This window comes from Nelumbo nucifera, chromosome 8 (assembly GCF_055504915.1).
Source record: "Nelumbo nucifera cultivar China Antique chromosome 8, China Antique-T2T, whole genome shotgun sequence".
NCBI lineage: Eukaryota > Viridiplantae > Streptophyta > Magnoliopsida > Proteales > Nelumbonaceae > Nelumbo > Nelumbo nucifera.
Window position 1 is genome coordinate 9,526,060 of NC_142656.1, and position 22,484 is coordinate 9,548,543.

Genomic DNA, 22,484 nt, shown 5'->3' on the forward strand with positions numbered 1-22,484 from the left:
AAAAAAAAATTTAGAGATTTAAAAAAGTTTAGGTGGTGTCTGGAACCAATGCCATTTTCATGAGAGGTGCTTTTTGTGAAAAGGGTGCTGCATTGGCATGCAGTTTTTTTTTTTTTTTTTTCCTATTTGATACCATTGTTGTCACTACCACATAGGCATTTTTCAATGTCATGCTAGCACATTGTTAGCATTTCCTTAGCGTATGTTTGGTTTCGTGGGAGTTTCTTGATAGACGTTTTTTAGATAAACACTTATTTGAAAAATGCTACTTTAAACGTTTTTTGCTTTTCTTATTTAATTGGATGTTTTATGATCGTTTCAAGTAACACCCCATAAAGTTGTTTTCCACCTCAAGTAAAATGTGTCACATTAGCATTTCATTTCAAGAAATGATAAGGCATTTGGTGAAATATGAATTTTACATTTCTCCAAATGCCCCATGCACATCAATCAAAGCATTTCAGTTTTCTAATATTCATTTGATAAATAGTAAAATCAAATAGTGGTTTCATATACAATAAACAACAATGCCTATGTGATATTGATGTGGCATTATTTTTTCAATAAATGTCCACAAAACCAAACATATACTTAAACCCTACTTTTCATGATTTTTAAAATGTAATTTTAAAAAACGGTTTTGGATAATGCATAACCAAACATCACAATATCTAAAAAACAGATAGATGTGAAGTTGATGTGGCACCATATTTTTAAGAATGGCATCAGTTCCAAACACTTGCTTAAATATTTCCTTGTGAAAAACGCTTATTAAAGGGTTTTTGTTGGAATTTAAAAGTGTAGCAGATATTTGTCGCAAATGAATGTTGAGTGTAGAACCCGTTTCAACAGCCATCATAGCCTTTGGAGTATGATGGGCGTCTCACAGGCACATCTACCGTGCATTAGGAACATCTTTCATGAATAATTACTTATAAATACAGGGAGAAGTTCCGAATGAATGTGCATATGACGTGCACTGTATAAGGAACAGATCTGGTCTCAGGAATATCTCCCAAGGCTGTTTGAACGGTCTTGTACTGACTGAAGCCGATCTCGGCAATTGGCACTGATGAGTGGATATGGCATTAAATATAATGGATTGACTGAAATTCATGTTGCAGACGAGACGGGATCTGCTCCTCACAAATGGGCGCTTCACATGCACATCCACCGTGCATTAGAAATATTTCCTGTGAATAATAATTAATAAGTGCGGAAGATGTTCCTAATGCATGGTAGGATGTGCGTGTGAGGCGCCATTGTGAGGAGCAGATCCGGTCTCGTTGCAGACTCCTTATAATTGGGGCAATGCATGTATGATTCTGTGGACTAACCCCTGTTTCAGGAGGGATTTTCAGGACTCAGGTGATAAGGACAGAGTGAGCGGAGAAAGCTGAGTGACTAATTGGCTATGGCGGAGAAATGGAAGTCGACTGCCTTGCTGGTCATAGACATGCAGGTCTGATTTCCCTTCTATTGCTTTGCGTCCTGTTTTTGCAATTTTTTTGGGTAATTCCCAGCAAACGGGGGAAGAAAAAATAAAGAAGAGTAAAATATAGTGCATGTATGCTGACTGTTCATTCTCTCCTCATAGTAAACTATTTCACGTTCACTTACAATCTTTGCGTCGTTTTTGATGGGCAATCTTTGGTTGCTTGGTTTCTGTTTGTCGTTCTTTATTTTGCAGAAAGATTTTATTCTTCCAGGTGGTTTGATGCAAGTAGCCGGGGGTCAAGCCATAGTCCCTTCTGTTGTAAAGGCCGTTGAAGTTGCAAGACAGCGTGACATTCCTGTAATTTGGGTAACCCCCCCCCCCCCCCCCCCCCCCCCCCCCCCTCCCTCTCTCTCTCTCTGCGTTTTTTCTGGTTTCCTGGAAGTGAAAGATAAGCTTCTCTTTATGTTCCTGTAGAGAAAGTTGCCCCAGTTTGATTGGTAGAAGATATTTATTACTTTTGTTGAGCTTACTAATCGAGGAAGAAAAACTGTGTTCTATTAAGCATCGGTTGTTCTCAATGGTAGTAGAGGATAGATAATAGTGCTTATTTGGATCATTACACATTTGTGTTGTTTGAAGCACTCCACATTAATCAAATAATAGTCTTACCAGAGGAATTGAATTTAGGTCGTCCGTGAACATGACCCAATGGGAAGAGACGTCGAACTCTTCCGGCGACACATGTATGGTGATGGAAAATTCGGACCTATTACCAAGGGAAGTGTGGGTTCCGAACTAGTTGACGGTCTTGTGATCAAAGAAGGGGATTATAAGTTGGTGAAGACGAGATTCAGTGCTTTCTTTGCTACACACCTTCATTCATTTCTTCAAGGCGCTGGAGTCAATAACTTGGTTATTACTGGTAAGAGAAAATCCTAAATTTGGAGAGACATCTGTTGATATATTTAATTCTTTTTATGATGTATATTCTATCGTGTTACATTGGTTTAAATTGCACAAAGTTGCAACTTAAAATCTTTATCTCTGTCTTTAGGGGTTCAGACCCCAAACTGTATCAGGCAGACTGTATTTGACGCAGTATCTTTAGATTACCAAACTGTTACTGTCATTGTTGATGCCACTGCTGCAGCTACATCTGAAGTGCATCTTGGTATGTTCTTTTCTATCATATGGAACGGTTATTTGCATACTTATTTTGTTAGATCTTTGTTGTATTTGGTTTTCTTACATGCCTACATTAATCTAACAACCTTCTCTAGTAGAAATGGTGAAACTGAAGAACATAATTAAGAAGGATCCCTTAATTTCATTAATGTATTTCTCATTTCCCCTGCAGTAATGATATTTAAATGATTTCCTTGATCCTAGTCACCTTTGTTTTTACATGAGCTATGAAGACTATCTCATATCTCATACTATCAGATGATGCGTTATAGGTCTGTCATCCAATGTATTAATGAATGGTAGGTTCTGGCAGCAGTTAAGTTGGCCATTCTCTTGTATGTAGTGCAGGACCTATAGAAGGCCCATGATATAGCCATATCAAAAATCTGAAATTCCAGGAATATTAGAATCAAATAACACCATATAGGTGTTCCAGCAATGAAAAGTATACCCATCTTCTGAAGTAGGGCTTTTTGATGATGATATTACTTTATATGGATGGTATTTCCTTGTATCCCTTGTCATTAAGGTATTCTTGTTTATTCATTTTCCCTTGAACATTTGAGGCATATTTCTAGCACTTCTGTTGAATACGAGGTGGAAAGAATGCTCAACTGTTGGCAAATTTGTGAGTATCACAACACTTTCTTGTTCCAACTATATGGGGTCCTGAGGAGACCAGCACTTATGTTGAATACCAGCCCTATGAGGAGACAGCATACAACTCAACTCACCTGAACTCAACAATTTACTATTCCAACTATATGGGGCCAGCTGCTTGAATTTTGTTTTTCCGTTTCATTCTACCAAGGGCCATACCCTCTGTCAAATTCTGAGCCCTCAAATTACTTATCACAACATCAACTGAAGTCCTTTTTGGCCTTTCCTAGACTTTTTAGAACTACCAACTTGCATCAGATAACTTCTAACAACATCTATGTGGCAACCACAATTACTAAAAGGTTCTGTTCTACCTGATATTGAAACATGTCTTGAGCATTTTACTTTTCCCATTTCGAAGTTTTAATTCAGCCAGATGGTAAAGCAGCATATAAAGGTTGAACTGGTGGATCATTTAATCCACATAAATATTACCTTTTGGAGATTCTTTGATGAATTGAAGAAGAAACTGATGACTTTTCATTCTTTCATTTTTACCAGTCTCATGATCCCATATTTGAAGTGCTGAATAAGAAGAGGGATTAAAAGTATTCTTTTTTGAGAAAATATCACCTACATTTGTTGTTAAGTGAAGATATTTAATTGTTGTCTTGTACTTTTATTTTGGGGGGAGGGGTTTGGGTTGGGTGCTTAAAAGATCCCCCTTGTAAATGGAAGCACTCATGTCACAATAGGTAAATAATACAAGTAGGGCAAAAAAAAAAATATTGGATATAGCTAAGGAAATTGGAGATAAAGTAGCAAAAAGAGGTCCCCTTTTACATATAAGGATATGAAACTAACACAAGTTTCTTTAGGTGTTGAAAAAACATCACCCTCTCAATGAATATGCTTAGCTAGGATCTATACTAACTGCATTTGTGCTTGAGTGGTTGGTTGTTATTAGGCAATCACTATTCCAAAGATGACCAAATAAATGATCTTAATTAACATCGTAGTTAGGTCAAATGAAACATAATAGTTAGCTAAAATATACATCATAGTTATAAGCTAATTATAATAAGTTTTTTTTTTTCTCATGATTAATATAAGTTAATAACATTCATAAAGGAATGAAGTCCAATAGTACAGGTTTGATTCAGTAGTATAGGCGTAGAAATATGTAATCGTAGATTTTAAACGTGCATTTGCTATTTTATTCTTCAGTTCTGTACACGATAGTATCTTTATTTCTTTGAGATTTAATGGATATATTGTAACTGTGGAATTTCTAGCCTCATATTAGCCTTGCAGTCATAATTTCTTTTTTTCCCTCTAATTGATCTTTCATTCTTTTATTGTTTATATGAACCTGGAAATAACAAGAACTCATTTCTGGTCAATTTCAGCTTTGATATTTTGATTCATGGTCACCAGGAAACCTCTTGACATGGAAATTTCATGCACCAATTCTTTTAAGTATTATCTCTGGTAGAACACAGCCATTACCTTGTTTTTCATATTTTATAGTACAATTTAGAGATAATTAAGTTTAAGCTGCAAGAATCCATTGGTTGACTTTGCCACTTAGAGCTATGAGTCCAGTCACAGTATCAATAATGACTTTGACCAGATGAATAGATAATTCTTATTGTACTTGGTATGCTTATTGAAATTATTGTCCAGAAATTTGACTTTTTATCATGTAAAACTGAATTAATTTCTCTTTCAGTTTGTTGATCCCTGAATTGTGATTTTACATGGTTATTGAACTTCTGTTATTGGTTGTTGGGCAATTTACCTCAACTAACAATCATGTATTTGAAATGCCTGATCCAGCTAACATTTTTGACATGAAAAATATTGGAGTTGCAATACCAACATTACAGGAGTGGATAGGGTCCGGTACTTGATTTTGCCTCCCTTCTTCAACAAGGCAATTGGCTTTGTATAAGTTGTCCATGAGATGACAAGGGTACCTTTTGTGGTAAAAACTTGGTGTAATAACTCGGGCATGATAATAAGGGCTGAAATTTCTACCACTGGCATGGTTATATATAGCCTCTGATGTACCATTAGTGAAGCAGTTGTCATGATCCCATATAGGATATGTATGATTCCCAATCGTTAGGCTACCATGACCGATAAGTTTGAGGGTACAATAGTGGGACATGAAGCATTTCTAGGCCGTGCCATCAAAATTGTGAACCTTGTTTGCTTTGGATCTCGTTCTCTGTGTGTTTGGCATATGCTAAAGAAATCTACCGAGCAAAAGGATATATTAATGCAACTTGTTTATGTTTGTGGTGGAGGTTTTACTTCCCACAAATGCTGTGCAATAAAATCACTTTTCCAGTCTTGTACTGGAAAGGACCTATTATATTGTAGTTTTTTTTTTTCATTTATTATTGGTATTACATACTATGTATTACAGGGGAATCAGGGGTGGGGCAGAGCAGGGTGCACCTGAGGCTGAGGCCCACTGGCCATACCACAGAGAAGCCTGCTGCTCCTCAGGTTTGATCCCGCCCTTCCTAGTTGGAGGGGTGCCAAGTGGCCATCTCTGACTACTGGGTCATTGGCATTCTATTACAGGCTATTCACATGAATGCTTCTGTACGTAAACTGTCATCTGAAGATTGATCATTACAACCCTTCTATGCCGATGGGTTTGCGGTCTGGATAGCCTATAGCCTCTCTGGGTCTGGGTATGAATGCCCAATTGTGATGGCCCCAGACTTGTGCAATCACATTTACTCTTCTTCCCATTGCCTTGACAGAAGCCAGACAACATTGATTTTGTGGCTTGTGCTGAAGGGAATGTGCCTCCAACTGCAGCATTACCTGTGTTATGTGCACAAGCTCCACCTCTATTGGCCCGAGTAACTTAATGACTTTGTGTTGTGACCGGGGTGGCTGAGAAATGCTAATGCTCGCAATATGCCAATATCGACCACAGAGCGAGGTTGTATCTGTTGAAATTCAAAAGCCATCCAATTCCAATATCCTAGGTTGATACAATTCACCAGCTCTCCTCTGCATTGGAACATCATAAGCTCAAGGGATTAGGCTCAGACTCAAGAGAATTCAAGGGTTAGGGGCCTACTCTACCCCAGTACCCTACGAGCCAGCCAAAGAATCAGCACTTCCACGTGGCAAACCGATGCTGGTGTACACGCATGAGACATTCAAATCTGATGGTATTGAAGGGTGATTTGGTGATGAAGGCGTGTAGGTTAAGGTTAGGTAAGGTTTGTTCATTGACAGGACAAGACGACACACCAGAGGCAGGTCCAAGGCAACCCCTGTCCTTATTAGGCCACCGGGTGTCAGACTTATGTTTGATGTTGGCATGTTGCCTCCTCTACTGAGCGATTCTGAGGAAGTCTCGACTGAGTCGAGACTCTTCTTTAATTTCTACAATGCTACTCTAGCCGCGTTCCTGCGTCTGGGTTTGGCCCCCCCAATAACGAAGGAGTTCACTTTTGCTACGACGAGGGCCGTGCATCACGGCCTTCCATATTGATGTGGGCCACAGCAATAAATTGAGAGGCCGTGATTTCACGGTCAAGCGAAGGGTCAAACTGGTCGAGGTGGCAAAGAGTCCCATACACTGTGCACTGTCCTCTTCTCTCATGCATCCATCCATCTGAGCTGAGGCAACCTTGAAAGCCCAGATAGAGTTACAAGAATACCCCCATCGGATCTTTATCTCCATCTCGCTTACGTGACCGAATTAACCCTCATTGTCATTGGTATTGGCGTATTGCCCCAATATCAACAATCCAATAAAGAGAGAAAGAGGCCGATCTGGTATCGGGTTTCGATGATCTGTCTCTCTGTCCCTCTCTGTGTATCAGTATGTGGTAGTGGTACCATATGCGAATTGCTTCAATTCTCAATTCTCAAGAGCGCGACAGCTTTGATTTCGTTCTTCTCTGATTCTCTCAAGTCTCAATCAGAGGAATTACTATAGTGCAAGTGCACTCGTTTGTTGATGGATGTGGACTGTTCCAAGTTGGATAGCCGTTGGACAAGGTTGAGAGGGCATTTTAGTCGTTTGACGACCTCAGCGGCAACGCGGCACGGGACACAGCAGCTGCGACCTGCGAACTAGCGGAGCGGGTAATTCTGTTATTACTTACATTACCGACACCACAAAACCCACCACCCTATTCTTTTATCTTCTCAAAATTTCCACACTCTGGAGTCTAGTCCACCCTCCTCACCATGACCGCCATGGCATTGGCAACTACCACCACCACCACCTCAGCTCAAATTCTCCGCCACGCTACCAACTTCATCATTGCAACTCTTTCTCAGTCCCACCTCCGCCACCACCTCTTCTCCGTCTTACGTCGTAAACTTCCTCCCTCCCACCAGAACCTTAGCCCACTCAACCTAGCCGTTGAAACCCTCGAAAAAGCCATTTCAGTTGCTAACCATGCCACCAGATCTTCCATTCTACGCCTCGTAGAAAAGCTCCTCTCCTCTTACGCTGACAACGCCTTCTCTTCCTTTCTTCTGTCCCTTATGTACGGTCTCTGCCATCGCCCCGATGACGCCGCTCTCCGACTCCTCGACCTGTTCTATTTGGATCCCTCCACTGCCAGGTCAGAAATAGCTCCGTCCCTATTCGAAGAGCTCTTTCTCCTTCACCTCCTCCCGATCCTCCAATGGTTCAAAGATCAGAGATCCAGAATTTTGTCGTCTGTGTCGTCGGATTCCAGTTATGGTGTTGATGAACGGTCTGTATCAGCCGAGGCATTGGCAAAATCATGCACGAGATTACTGTCAAGGATGAGTTTGGATCAAGCGGCAAAGCTGAGGGAGCTGGAGAGGGACTACGAGGAGGTTGTGGACGAGAACTGCAGGGAATTGGCGGGGTATTTTAAGCAAGTATTAAGGTATAAGGATACAATTGAATCGATTTCTCCACCGCCGTTGATATTGACGAAGATCTGCCAAGGTGGAGATTTTCGGCACGATGTAGAGGATAAGATCAAAGTGGAAGAACTTGGATCGACCACCAGCGCCCGGTACAACGTAATGCTTAATGGTTAATTCATCTCTTTTCAAACATCTAGTTTTCTTGTTTTGCTCAATAAGATTGTTAACACGTGGCAAATATATAGCCACGTGGCAAAGCAGAACACCTGTAAACTTTTTGCTCAATAAGTTGTAGGAGGTATATTATCCGTATCATCCAAAACTTCCTAAAATGTGGGGGGAAGGGGAAGAGATATTTTGATGCGTCATCTTTCATGCCAACTGTTTCAATCTGCCACGTAACCACACCTTTGGCCACGTTGGATCACAAGTAGGTGTAGGTCCCGCCCGGCGCCCGCACAAAAATCCATAATGTGTGCAGTCAGATGGATTTGTATATCTTTGTATCACTGTATTTTGAGTGTTTGGTTGACGATGACCTTTCTTCTTTTCCCTAAAAACTCTTGTCCACTTGCTCAGGATGAAAATGGGTCAAAGAGAAAACGCGTTTTTTTCTTTCAAAAATTTGTCCTCTTCTACGGCGGCTTAATTTGACTTTGTCAGCATATTGATATGGTCTTTGTCACCTTGAATTGATCGGGACTGTTCAATTGGTGGAGCAACCTCTTGGACGGATTACGACCGGCCGATCATATCCTCGGAGCACAAGTATCGAGTTGTAGGTCATCACTGTTTCATTTATTGTGCGATGGTCCACTAATAAATTGGGCTGTTTGGAAAGGGTTGACTGTTATTAAAGAGTCAATCAGCAGTTTGTTCTCCCTCTTCCTCATCTGGTTTCTTGTTTTTCCAGCTGTTAGTTAATCCTTAGACCCAGTAATATGAATTTCATTTGTGGCAGCCAATTTGGGCAGAAGGAGATATCTCAGTTGAATTCTGCACCAGTAGCAGTAGCAAATCCAAATATCCACCATCATATCCTCAACGAGACTCCGGACATATCATCACAAACCAAAAACCAGGCGATCGAGACTCGAATTCCCGACTTGAATCTTCCATGGACAACAATTCGACTGATTATACTTCTTCAGAAGCGGAAGCCGAAATGGAGGTTATCAGAAACTAACGATAAACATAATATTGTTTTCTCTTTCTTGACCGATTAATCTATGTCTCGTTTCTTTTTTTCTTCTAGGCCTTGATTTTCAGTTTTCTATACTGTTGCCTTTTGTCTTGTAGGAAAATAACAGAGGAATGGCATTGTTCCAGTCCAACCAAAACCGATTTCACAAAGAAAAGCAACCTATGTCTGCAGATTCCAGCTGGTATTCATTTTAAAATGCACCCACCACTTTCATCGTCTCCTTCTTTTCCTCATATTTTTGCATTTTCTACTTGTTTTCAGTTCTTCAGATCCTCTTGTGGTGGAGTCTGATAATCCTTGTGGTGGCTGGAAACATACACCTCCCAAGGACTTTGTCTGTCCAATTACCACCCACCTCTTTGTAGACCCAGTGACCCTCGAGACGGGTCAGACCTATGAGCGTAAAGCAATTCAAGAATGGCTGGACAGAGGAAATTCTACATGCCCCATCACGCGCCAGAAGCTGCATAACACTCAACTGCCCAAGACAAATTATGTCCTCAAACGGCTTATTGCAAGTTGGAAAGAAATAAATGCTGGGGTAGTCCAAGGACAATATGAGGATCCACATTCCAAGACTAACCCATTGTTAAACTCGACGAGGCCTTCTTCTTCTCCGACCAGTGTAATAATGAGCCAAGCAATCACTCATGATATGGTTACCAAGCTACGCCTTGCCATCACCAACCTTTGTATGTCGGAAGTTCTGACGGAGTCAGAAATGGCTGTCCTCCAAATTGAAAGATTCTGGCGAGAAGCCAACACGGAGCCAGAAATTCAGAACATGCTCTCGAGACCTGCAGTTGTCAATGGGTTCATCGAGGTCCTTCTCAATTCCATTGATCCTCATATGCTGATGGTCACGGTATTTCTTCTCTCGGAGCTAGGTTCAAGGGACCAAGGCGTGATTGGGACACTTGCCAGGGTTGACTCTAATGTTCAATATGTGGCTGCCCTGTTCAAGAAGGGGCTTCTGGAGGCTGTTGTACTAATTTATCTATTGAGGCCTTCTACTGCAAGCCTTGTTGAAATGGACATGGTTGAATCGCTCCTAACGGTTATTAAGAAGAAAGAGGAGGATTTGTTTGGGATGTGCCTGAGACCAAAGACGGCTGCAGTGCTTTTGTTGGGGCAAATAGTAGGAAGTACAGGGGAGGGTAATGTGTCTATAATTGCACAGACTTTGGTTTCTGCAAAAGATATTGAAGCTATTGTTGAGAGCTTAAAAGCTGATTGGGTGGCGGAGAGGATTGCAGCAGTTGAAATCTTGTTGAGATGCGTGCGGAAGGATGGGAAATGCAGAAATTGCATTGCTAATAGTGCTGAACTGACTCTTGTTTTGGAGAGCTTGATGGGAGCAAATGATAGGGAACGGTTTACCATTGTTCAATTTCTTTACGAATTAGTTAAGCTAGACAGGTGCCACTCTGAGTGAAATCTGTTAATTGGATTTCTACTTTCTTTCACTTCTAGTACTAATGCAACATTAGATAATAAAAATCTTTGATTAAATAACCTGTATGGTTTATCTTCTCCCCCAGGAGGACATTCAATGAGCAGCTTCTTCGTATCATGAAGGATGAAGGTGCTTTTAGTATGATGCATACCCTCCTTATTTATCTACAAACAGCCCTCCAGGAGCAACGCCCTGTGGTTGCCGGTCTTCTTATCCAACTTGATCTTCTGGTTCAACATCTTAAACACTTTGACATAGCTCATTCATTTCTGAAACCTTTGATATTCCAAGAGCTTGAAAAAGAGTTGTATGAATTTAATCAAACTAAATTTTAGTAGTGACAGTAAGAAAATAATTGCTGTTGATAAAATAATTAGGGTAATTACCCAGTGTTGTCCTTGGGGCCATTGCTCCATGTAATGGTAAAATCTCAGGCCAACAAGTGTGAGAACACAGGTTCAAGTCTGAGAGTGGACACTGCCAAAAAAGAAGCCAAAGGTTAGGTCCATCTCCACTCTACCCCTCCCATACTCCATGTAGCTGGGACCAACATTAGATAATGGCCCTTTTTGTTACCCACTGTTGCTCCCAGTTTCCTGGGTCTTGGGAAGGCTAGACTGGATACAAGCCTAAACTTTGGCGTTTTTTGTGCAAAGTGGCTCTTAGACTCCAATCAGTTTTCTCATGCTTTCCAGCCTAAGATTTTACCTTTGCACCAGGCAATGGCCCCTACTGCTGATAAACTAATTGATAATTGTAAATTAATGTCTAACTGGTTTATTTGTCTAGGTGGAGCCAAGAAGGATGAGTATATATCGTGAAGAGGCCATAGATGCCCTCATTTCATGCCTCAGAGATTCTGAATTTCCCACCACTCAAATAGCAGCTGCCGAGACAATTGTAGCCCTGCAAGGGAGGTTCTCTTCTTCTGGGAAGCCTCTTGCTCGAATCTTTCTTCTAAAACGTGCAGGACTTGACAGAGGTTACAAAACTCTAATGAGAACAGAGAAGCTAAGCAACATCTTTGGAGAGTCTGAGGAGAATTTGGTTGGTTTTTTTGGAAAAAACTTTCTACTATTTCACATTTTTATTTCCTATGTGATTTACCTGTATGATCCTTGTGTATTTGTTAAATTAGCAATAAATAACCACTTATTGCATAAATTTTGTTTATTTTGTTTATTTTATTTGTTTTGCATACAAATTAATCATTTTTCATTGATGTTCTGATGATTTGGCAACATTAGGAAGAAGAGAGAGCAGCAAATGAATGGGAAAGAAAAATAGCATTTGTTCTAGTCAGTCATGAGTTTGGCCTACTTTTTGAGGCTTTAGCAGAAGGCCTGAAGAGCAAACATTCAGAATTGGCCACAGCATGCTTTGTCTCTTCCACGTGGCTCACATACATGCTCAATGTTCTTCCAGACACAGGAATAAGAGGAGCAGCTAGAGTGTGCTTGCTGAAGCAATTTGTTTCAATATTCAAGTCCAGAAAAGACATTGAGGACAAAGCTCTCTCCATGCTTGCTCTTAACAGTTTTGTCCATGATCCTGGTGAGTATTGGACCATTTAAAAATGAATACCTGTTATGTTAGCAGTTAACTACATTTACACATTGGTATTGAGTGCATATCAACATAGATATTAAGTGTTTTTTTTTTTCTTGTGCATCTTTTACTTTTAGTCAATCATTTTAATGGACTCTTAATTGGATTTCTCTTGTCTTCTTTTTATAGTCTGTTCTATTAGCTACTCCGTCCATTATTTTTTCATCTTGATTGTCTTTAAGTTGCATTTTCAATTTTACTGGGATTTAATGGTGGAAATTGTTTTGATATTTGGTATTGCTTTGACATCCAGAAGGACTGCAGGATCTTACTTTCCACATGAAGGATATGTTGAAAGGCTTGAGAGAGCTGAAGAAATCCTCTGCATTGGCATCCAAGATGCTGAGGGTTTTCTCAGAATGGCACGACCTTGGTCCTGTAGGTTTCTAATATCTATACATCCTTTTTCTGCTGGAGGGAGCATCTCAAATTAATTTTCCATCCTTGTTTGGCAGGATCTATGGAAGCATAAAGAGTTGATTCAAGTTGATTGCAGTGTGAATGGGGATGTGCTGTCTATAATTTGCTTCAAGGGCAAAATATTTTCTGGCCATTCAGACGGAACAATAAAGGTAAATGAAATTCCATCATTTTTTATTGCACATACTCAGTTCCAAGCATTGCAGCTAAAGAGTCCACCGGGCAACAGAGTAGGCATTTCAGAGATTGCCTAGTGACCAACTAGGCAGGTAGTATAGATGCAAATATTTGTTGAGAAAAAATAAGTAATTATTCTCATTCATACACTGATACAAGTGTTCAACCTATTTTAGATTAATGAAGTGTATCTATCTGTCTATCTACCAATACACACACACACATTCATATGTGTATGTGTTACCTTGAACTAGGGAGGTTACTCAAAAAATGTTGTCCATTTGAGTGATAGTCCGGAATAATATTATCAATCATTTTTACTGAAAAATTTGTGTTACCTTTATGTTTTCTTTTTTTTTTTCCTTTTATTAGGGGAGGGGTGGGCTGGTGTTTACCATGTTGCAGTTCAATAAGTTACCTTACTGCCTCTGGTTTTGATTTTTTTTTTCTAAATTTTGAAGGTATGGAGTGGTCGAGGTAGCCTTCTTCATCTTATCCAAGAAACTCGAGAACATACAAAAGCGGTCACTAGTTTAACAGTATTACAATCTGCTGATAGGCTATACAGTGGTTCACTTGATAAAACTGCAAGGGTATGCTATAGTAAAATTGTTATAAGACTGGTAATGCATACTTTCCACCTTTTGAAGTTGCTTAACTGTGGTGATCAGGTCTGGGCTATTGAGGATGAAGCAATCCACTGCACACAAGTTTACGATATGAAAGATCAAGTTTATAATTTAATTGTAGCCAACACTGTTTCATGCTTCATTCCACAGGGAGCTGGTATCAAGGTATTATATGGCATCGTGTATCTAAGAGTTTCTTCATTTTCAGATATGAACCTTTATAAGGTATGAGGGGGCTAGAGGTGTAATTGAGTCGAGTCGAGCTGAGTATCAGGCTGCTTGAGCTCAAGCTTGGCTCAAAAATACAGAGCTCAAAGCTCAACTCGAGCTTGATTGAGTTTCATGTATTTGACTCAAACTTGTCTCGACTTGATAGCTGTGAGCTACTCGAGCTTGGCTCGACTCAATCTGATTATACATAAATTAATATTAAAAATGATAAATAAATTAACATTATAAATGCTATAAAAATATATTATGAAAATCAATTATAAATGTATTTACTCATATTATAGATAAGTTAATGTCAAAAAATTAATGTTTATTTATATTATAAATACAAATATATTAAAAAATAGTATTATATTAGGGGCTTGATTAGGTTTGCGAGCCACTTGAGCCGGGTATTGCAAAACTCGAACTCGGGTTGACCAAGTTCTTGACTCGAGTCGAGTTTGAGTATTTAGCGAGCCAAGCCCGAGTAGCTTGTGAGTAGGCTTGACTTGCTTATACCCCTAGAGGAGGCTCTTGTCTGACTGTCATTTGAAAGACTAGATCAATTACTTGGACCATCTAAAAGGTTATCCTTGTCAAGGGGTAGATCTCTTTCAGTTTTATAATCCTTAAAAAGATGTTTGTTCATGCCCAAGAAGATTTCACTTATTTTAGGCCCCCTCCCCCTGAAGAAAAAAAAAAGGGGAAAGAACCCCAGCAGAGTATCAATTTCTTCCAATTAGGCAAGAGGGCTATTTTTGAGTTAATAGGTTTCCATGGATTTTACCATTGAATAGGTTCACTATTTTTAGATAATCATATTTCTTGTTTCTCAAAGATTTGACACCATATAGCATTGGAGAATGAAGTTCTGTTGAAATGGGACTGACATGTGACTTTATTCTTTCACTAGGTTCATTCGTGGAATGGTGGATCTAAGTTGCTTAACCCTAACAAATATGTGAAGTGCTTAGCTCTTGTACATGGGAAGTTATACTGTGGTTGCAGCGATAATAGTATTCAGGTGCTGAGTTTGTATTGGGATGGTTTTGTACTTGTTTTCTGTAATTGCTTATTGTTTATTGCTTAAAGTTTAAAGATTCTGATTGAACTTGAACTTTTAGGAAATTGATTTGGCTTCTGGAACACTCTGTACAATCCAAACTGGCTGTAAAAAACTACTAGGAAAAGCAAGTCCTATCTATGCAATTCAAGTTCATGATGGTCTTATATACTCAGCTGGCAGCTCTTTAGATGGATCATCTGTAAAGGTACCCTGTAATTTTTAAAATTTAAATGACTTTGTTGTAGTACTTTATTTTTATTTTGTTTTTATTCTTTGTTTTACTATGTAGTCATGTTTGATAGACTTGAAGTAATTGGTAAACTACTGCAATTCCTCAACTAAAACCTAGAAAAAAAGGGTAACAGACTCAACCTGATAGAGGACAATATTTCAAACTACAGAAAAAAAGGGAAAGAAAATATGGAAGATATAACGTTTCTGTACTTTTCTATATCAGTGGCAATGAGACTGGTAATGTAGGTTGGAAGTTATTGGCTAGTTTGTTTCTGTTGTAGGAATAGGTTTAATCAAGATGATGATCTAAACAGAATGGAATGGCGAAACAGGATTTATGTAGCCAACCCATATAGTTGGGGCATGGATTAGATGATGATGATGATGAGGCAGACATGTGCACATCCTCTGGTTTGCCACCTAAGCTGCCATTTGCTGCTCTGCCATGCAAAAAATAATAATAATAAATAAATAAATAAAAGGAAAGAAAAGAAAAGAAAATCAGAACATGCCCTGGTTAATCCCCCATCTTCTTTCAAATTTTAACTTCATATCACTTTTTTTCTATGCTAAATCATGATATTTGTTACATCCTTTTTAATTGTGTTTATCTTTTTGTCTTGGTACCTGTAACATGTACTTGTGATTTTATGATTTTCTGTGCTTCATGTTCATTTGGTTTAGTGTTTAAAATCATCAAAGATAACAATGTTTTGTCCTGATCTGTCATAGATATGGAGCACTTCAAATTTCAGCTTGGTTGGATCGCTGCAATCTACCTTGGAAGTGAGGACCATGGCTGTAACTTCAGAGCTGATTTATTTGGGATGCAAGATGGGGATTGTGGAGATTTGGTGCAAGGAGAAATATAGTAGAGTACAAATACTACAGACAGGAAGCAATGGTAAGGTGCTTTGCATGTCTGTAAACGGGGAAGATGTTTTGGTTTTTGGAACATCTGATGGCTGGATACGGGTAAATAGCTTTCTCATCTCAAAATTAAGAAAAAATATATAAAACTGAAGAAAAAAAGGTTACTTAATTTCCTTATTCTCAAAAAGATTTGTACGGAAGGCTCAGTTTGGAAAGAGTACAAATACAAATATGTACAGCGCAAATACATATAAAATAATACAAAATACAAGGTTTTGTACTTCTTCCAAACTGAGCCGAAAGGACATGGCATGACACTCCAGACTTTCAAAAGGTTATAGTATGAAGCATATATTTGATACTTGTTTCAGGAATTTTCTTAGAGGGGAGCCCTTGTTACTTTTGAAAGGTTATGGCATAGACCATATATTGCATACTTGTCTCAGCCATGTGCTTTGACATAACAAAGAGAACCCTTGATTCTATTTTATATATAACAAAGAGTACCATGTCTTTAGTTATTATTTCAAAAAACATTTTCACCAATCTTATACCAGTAATGTTTTCCAAAATCAAGGGTGGAATCTCTAGGATCTTTCCAAAAGATAAAAAGCAAAAGGAATCTTTTTATCTTCTTGTTTTGATTATTTTCCTCATTCATAATAGTCTCTTTTTGTGGACATGCAGGCATGGGGGCTTTGTTAAAGAGAATCCTTTAAATCTTGGACATTGTAGTTTAGAATGACAAATAGAATAGTTGATTCTTTCAATCATGTATTCTTTTTACACTTTCTGAAGCTTTTTGTGCTTTCCGTTGATGATAATTGTATAGTTGAAATTGAACTGTAATATTGTTAAGATTCATTTGTACAGGAACAATGTTTGAGTTTTCTGAAATGAAATGCCAATTTAATTTGCAGAATGCAGACATGAATTGAACTGTATTGTTAGGTGAAGCCAAAAAGTAACTTCTCTCTGTCTAGACCAAAGGAACTGTTTGATAACAGCTGAAGTGACTGAACTGAATGACTTAATTATTTTGTTTTTTGATAGATAAACTAGTCATATATTAAAATATCTAAGGGTATAATAATCAACCCAACATGGAATTTATATATTTAAGGAGTTCACAAGCTACTTAAAAGTCAAAGCTACAAGTCACTATGATTACTACGACTGGTTATCGATTAACAAATGTATATTGAGACTTACTTTTTTGGTATATTTTATTGCTGCAATTATACATCAAAAAGGGTCTTCTTTTTGTTTCCTTTTCCTTTTGGAGAGAAGCAGAGAAATAGATAGATAGATAGATATATATATATATATATAGAGAGAGAGAGAGAGAGAGAATGATATGACTGAATTTAAGTAAAGGAGAAGAGGGTCAGAGAGAGGAAGAAAGAAAGAATTTTATGCGAAAATGCTAATGATTTTTATTCACTCCTTCAGGTTATATTTATAGTCTTACTGTGTAACAACAATGCTACAAAATAGGAAATAAAAAACAATGCTACAAAATAGGAAATAAAAAACAATGCTACAAAATAGGAAATAAAATAAGAACTGCTCACCCCTGGGGCTTATCTACTAAAACAAACTAAGCTTATCTACTTCTGGCTAAAAGATATTCAAAGATATTAACAGACTAGAGAAACAAACTTGACCAAGTCTCATGCTGCCACTGCCACATAATTCATGCACGTATCAGAGAAATTTCCTTTTATTATAATGGAAAGATTCTCAAACCTTAACCCAAGCTCAATTAATAAAAAAAAGCAGCATCAATGCAAAATCTCAAAATGGGGCTGAAGTATTAGATGAAAAATTACCAATGAGGACAAAGTTTAGATGATGATTAGCAGAAAAGAGACAACAAACTACAAGCCCAAACAAATTCACCGATCAACACTAGCAACTAAAGACCCAATACACACCACTAAACAACATAATAGACACTAAAGGTTCGGTTTTGGAAGGAGTGCAAATACAAATATGTAGACTTGTAGAGTGTAAAGCCTTGTACTTTATATTATTTTGTATGTATTTATACTCTTTCCAAACTGAACCTAAACAACTATCGACAATTCTCTAGCATTGTGGTGTTTGCATTAAAGTCATTGGTCAACTGTTTAGTTAATAGTTCATGCCACAGCAATATAATATAAACATTTTTAAATGAATTGTATGGTCATGATCAATCATTTCATTGACCTAGTAAACATCTTTTTTTTCTTTTTCTTGTAAAATATCAGATCATAAATTGACCAAAACCAGAATCATGACCACATTAGTTGTCCAACTAGGGCTGTCAATGGACTGGATATTGGTCTAATCTGATTGGGTCTAGTATGAGTCCATTATAAATGGATCAGATCCAATCCAATCCAATAAATACTTTGAGCCATTCTCCATTAGTCCAATTCAATGTCTGGACCATTCAAACTGTTCAAGTTGGTTTTAATTTAGGTTGGGTGCAACCCAAATTTAGTCAATTGACATCTATACTCTTATCCTATGACAATGGACTGGATATTGGTTTAATCTGAACTGGCCAATATAAATCCATTACAAATGGACCAAGTTGAATTCAATATATATTATTGGTCTGTCCAATCCATTCAAATTGATTTGATTTGAACAGATTCAACCCAAACTTGGTCAATTAACATCTATACTCTTATCTTATGTCGATCCGATGGAATATTGGTTCAATCCAACCCAGTCCAATTCAATATGTCTTGGTCCCTCCAACCCATTCAAATTGATTTTGATTAGAACGGATCCAACCCAAACCTTTCCATTGACACCGTAAGTCCATCCATCCGGGTTAATGGCAAATTGAAAATTGTTAATGGTAATGAGGGAGTGTGTAATGGCAGAGATTGTAGACAATATTATTACCTAACAGAGGGAGAACAGAGAAGTCATTTGAACATTTCATACTTCATACAGATCGATTTTAATTTTGGGCAGGGCAGCACATGGAGATACAGCATGGCCATCCATTCACACAATGAATTCTGTTGTACACGTGATGTTGTATAACTGTGTCATGGAAAATTTTAAGTCATTTGTGCTTTGGTGAAAAGTGATTTCCGGTTCTTGGTCGATTTTTAAAACATTGACACGAACTTAATAATGTCTACATATTAGTAGTAACTGCGCTGGAGTCATGAAAAACAAATTTCAAATATGAAGTTGATTTAATCGATCATCCAATCCACACTGGTCATTGGTGACTAAAATCGAATTGAGCTGGAAATGCGAGCGGAACTTGAGTCCTAATAACTTCCATCTACCATACCACCCAAACCAGTTTTACTTTTACGTGTCTGTTTTTACAAACATGCATTCACTAATCAATCAAACCGAATTTTGCCACTTGTCATCTCTGACCTGAAATTTTCATGGGCTTACATAGACATGGATGATGATGATTGTTCGTAATAGTCAAAACCGAATATTAGACATTTAATGTGGCCTTCAACACAAATACCATATATCCATCCCTTTAGGAGAAGTATAACCGTTTTCAGTTATCGCTTCAAATTGTCTACAGAGCTACATAAATACATACATACATACACCAAGTAAAGCTAAATCCCTCAAAACCTGTAGAGCCTCCACACAAAATATACACTAATACCAACCTCTCAATTTCTATAACCATGTGGTGTAGATGTATAATATTTGGATTATTGATTTTGGCCTCGGTTTTCCATACAGAGGCCATTGTTGGGTCCAGTTCTCATCACCAAGCACAAGCAGTACTTGACACAGATGGTAATCAGCTCCAGGCTGGAAGGGAATATTACATCGTTTCAGCCATTCGAGGAGGTGGTGGAGGCGGAGTAACTATTGGTAGAAGAGAAGGTTCAAGTTCACACTCTCCCACCGTGAGACAACACTCCTACGACATGAATTTGGGTAGCCCTGTTACTTTCACTCCAGTATCTAATTCCTCTCAAGAGATACTTATTTGGGAAGAACTTGATGGAGTTCAGTACCTCAGACTCAGAGAGATGTCATCAGAAGAAAATAGGATTGAGGAACATACTGATTTGAATATCGGGTTCTCAGGATCAAAGAGAGTGTGGCAAGTGGAGGAGGCTAATAATGGCAGATCATCGTCATCATCTAGCCAGACAACAAGATATGTGACCCTCAGAGGCCAACCAGGTCAGCCAGGAGCCTCCACAGTGAGGAACTGGTTCAGGATAGAAAGGATTAGCAAGTCAAACCCCGAGTACCGAATCGCCTACTGTCCTAGCGTATGCGAGTCTTGCCATGTTGAATGTGGAAATGTTGGGATTATGGAAGAAAACGAAACGAGGTGGCTTTCAGTATCGCAACATAGAGAATTTCCATTCGTATTTATAAGGAAGGGCAAGGCACTCCAAGAATCAGTAAAAGCTCAAAATGGCTAGAGAATAATAATCAAATCAAATCAAATCAAATCAGTTAGGAGCTTGATCAGCTTAATTGCTTTCTATTTAAATTTCTTTCATTATTTTATTTTTTTCCTATCATGATGATCACGGAGCGATGAAAATTGGTGCTTTTGGTTCATTTTTTTCCTATGTAGCATTCATTTTTGTCTACCAGGGAAATATTAACGGGTATAATAATAATAATAATAATAATAATAATAATAATAATAATAATAATAATAATCAATCCAACAATGGGATTTAGTTATTAGGGAATTTACGACCTTCTTATTAATTGTATATTCCATAAAACACAAAGGAAGGATAAGAACCGTTATCTTTTATCTCTTCTTCGATCCCCATATTTTATCCAAACCAAAGCCCTAGGATTAAGAATTAAAAATTTGGAACAACAGAACATTTTAACTATGAAATCGGAACAGATCGACCAGCGATGTTTCTTAATAGAAACTCCAACAATCTCTCATCCAAAAATCCATTACGATGTCTCTCTTTCCTCTTATTTACTTTTTGAAGGAGCCACATGCTGCATCATGTCTCCTCCTATCAACAACTTCAATCTCTATAGATTTATAGATGGAGAGAAGAGAGGATGCTGGGTAAGCAAACTGATGAGCTTCACCTCTGGCTTCCTTATTTCTAATCTCCAAAGATAAGATAGAAGGGGATGGTTGGTTGCTCAATCCTCACTCTTCTACCCATGAAGGATCCTAAAAGTTTTCCATGTGATGTAGGTACTATTTATCATCCCTGCTATAACTGTTTTAAACTTCAGAATTTCATGGTTAAGAAGAATACTTACTTTTTGCACACACAAAAAACAAAAAAAATATAAGTCGAACAACTCATACTACACTACAATGTATGTCAGGAGAGAGCAAATAAGTTGAACAATCTACTTCTTCCATCATTGCGGTACAGGCTTCATTGTTCATCATTTTTTTCCTTTATTTTCTTTTCCAGGATTAAACCAGATTCTGAACCAATTCTCTACTTGATTATAAGACCTTGCTCGTTTTTCCCAAATAACAACATACTTACGTTGTTTTATGTGATTGATGTTTTTTTTTTCTTCCATCTCATGTTCCCTTGGAATCCATTACAGAGATTTGAAGATTTTTTTTCCCCTGTATTTCTTTATTACAAAGAGAGGTTGGCCAGGTCAAAATCTTTGTATCAAACAGCCCCCCTGGCCATATGAGAGATGAAAACAATGAATAGGGTTAATGAAAACTGTCACATGAAAACAACGAGCAAGACCATCATTAATTTACAGAGATTTGAAGATAATGAATACCGGAGAGAGTTTTAGGGTTTTGTTTTGGAAGAGACTATGGGGAAGACAAAGAGGTAAGATAACCGTTCTTGTCCGCCGTTTATTTTATGTTGTGCACTATTACTAATGTGGCATCGCTGGTCCATTCGACTCCTGATCTCCTGCCTACGAGACCTCTGCCCATGGCTATCCACAACACACTACCCCGTGAATTGTGAATTGAAAATCTCTCCCCCTGCATAATAATACTATGCAAAGAACGAGTTGTTCTCCGTGTGTGGCTATAATAAACGTGGATAGGAGATTCGGGCTCGGCTTCGTCGTTCATTGAAGGAGCCTTAAAAGCCAAACGAAGCCTTAAAAATTGCCACATTGGTAAAATAATATAGTTTTATTGATATGGCAATTGTTTTTGTTTCCAACAACAAAACTATGTTATTGAACACCAAATGAATCCATTCAAACAACAAGCAACAATATAGATCATGGTTTTTAAAACCGAACCAGTGACCGAACCGATCAGGGGTTTGGTTACCGGGTCGAATAGTCCAACTTTCGGACCGAATGCTCGGCCCGTTCTGACAAAAGAATAAAAAAATTCAAAAAAAGAAACGGTCAAAACGGTTAACTGCCCGGTTCAGAGGTTTTTGACCAAAATCAACGGGTGGGTTTTGATCGGTAAAAACCCTTTTCATATCATTGTTGGATTTTCCCTATTTAAATATCATTGTCAAATCATTGGTTGATCTGTTGTGTGACAG

General features: G+C 38.2%; 3 protein-coding genes across 5 annotated transcripts; all 3 read left to right on the plus strand.

Annotated features, from left to right (window-relative positions):
* Window positions 1-1,119: 1,119 nt before the first annotated feature.
* Window positions 1,120-5,610, plus strand: LOC104592140 (Isochorismatase family protein). 2 transcript variants are annotated; one of them, XM_010251350.3, is made up of 5 exons: window positions 1,120-1,462; window positions 1,691-1,804; window positions 2,126-2,360; window positions 2,493-2,609; window positions 5,063-5,610. In XM_010251350.3, the coding sequence occupies exons 1-5, from the start codon at window positions 1,415-1,417 to the stop codon at window positions 5,134-5,136; spliced, it is 588 nt and encodes a 195-aa protein (XP_010249652.1). In that variant the 5' UTR covers window positions 1,120-1,414; the 3' UTR covers window positions 5,137-5,610. The 2 variants fall into 2 exon arrangements, with proteins under 2 accessions (XP_010249652.1, XP_010249653.1); XM_010251351.3 differs by lacking the exon at window positions 5,063-5,610 and adding an exon at window positions 4,633-5,018.
* A 1,134-nt stretch (window positions 5,611-6,744) lies between these two features.
* LOC104592139 (putative E3 ubiquitin-protein ligase LIN) lies at window positions 6,745-16,921 on the plus strand. Of its 2 annotated transcripts, XM_010251348.3 has the most exons (15): window positions 6,745-8,269; window positions 9,075-9,284; window positions 9,413-9,498; window positions 9,579-10,736; window positions 10,859-11,003; window positions 11,563-11,820; window positions 12,021-12,327; window positions 12,635-12,759; window positions 12,837-12,953; window positions 13,440-13,571; window positions 13,650-13,772; window positions 14,734-14,844; window positions 14,945-15,091; window positions 15,853-16,095; window positions 16,681-16,921. In XM_010251348.3, the coding sequence occupies exons 1-15, from the start codon at window positions 7,454-7,456 to the stop codon at window positions 16,696-16,698; spliced, it is 3,996 nt and encodes a 1,331-aa protein (XP_010249650.1). In that variant the 5' UTR covers window positions 6,745-7,453; the 3' UTR covers window positions 16,699-16,921. The 2 variants fall into 2 exon arrangements, with proteins under 2 accessions (XP_010249650.1, XP_088749562.1); XM_088893436.1 differs by having other exon boundaries at window positions 15,853-16,921.
* Window positions 16,922-19,567: 2,646 nt separating this feature from the next.
* On the plus strand, window positions 19,568-20,562 carry LOC104592595 (21 kDa seed protein-like). Its single transcript, XM_010252043.2, has one exon. It carries the CDS (start codon window positions 19,665-19,667, stop codon window positions 20,421-20,423), a length of 759 nt encoding a protein of 252 aa, XP_010250345.1. The 5' UTR covers window positions 19,568-19,664; the 3' UTR covers window positions 20,424-20,562.
* Window positions 20,563-22,484: the final 1,922 nt, after the last annotated feature.

What these genes read in the sequence shown, in the direction of transcription:
- LOC104592139 (XM_088893436.1), top strand. Translation starts at nt 7,454, where the DNA reads ATGACCGCCATGGCATTGGCAACTACCACCACCACCACCTCAGCTCAA. An exon ending in CACAGGGAGCTGGTATCAAG is followed by an intron (nt 13,773 to 14,733) that starts GTATTATATGGC and finishes TTCTTTCACTAG; the next exon opens with GTTCATTCGTGGAATGGTGG. An exon ending in TAGATGGATCATCTGTAAAG is followed by an intron (nt 15,092 to 15,852) that starts GTACCCTGTAAT and finishes GATCTGTCATAG; the next exon opens with ATATGGAGCACTTCAAATTT.
- LOC104592595 (XM_010252043.2), top strand. Translation starts at nt 19,665, where the DNA reads ATGTGGTGTAGATGTATAATATTTGGATTATTGATTTTGGCCTCGGTT.
- LOC104592140 (XM_010251350.3), top strand. Translation starts at nt 1,415, where the DNA reads ATGGCGGAGAAATGGAAGTCGACTGCCTTGCTGGTCATAGACATGCAG. An exon ending in TGCTGGTCATAGACATGCAG is followed by an intron (nt 1,463 to 1,690) that starts GTCTGATTTCCC and finishes TTTATTTTGCAG; the next exon opens with AAAGATTTTATTCTTCCAGG. An exon ending in CAATAACTTGGTTATTACTG is followed by an intron (nt 2,361 to 2,492) that starts GTAAGAGAAAAT and finishes CTCTGTCTTTAG; the next exon opens with GGGTTCAGACCCCAAACTGT.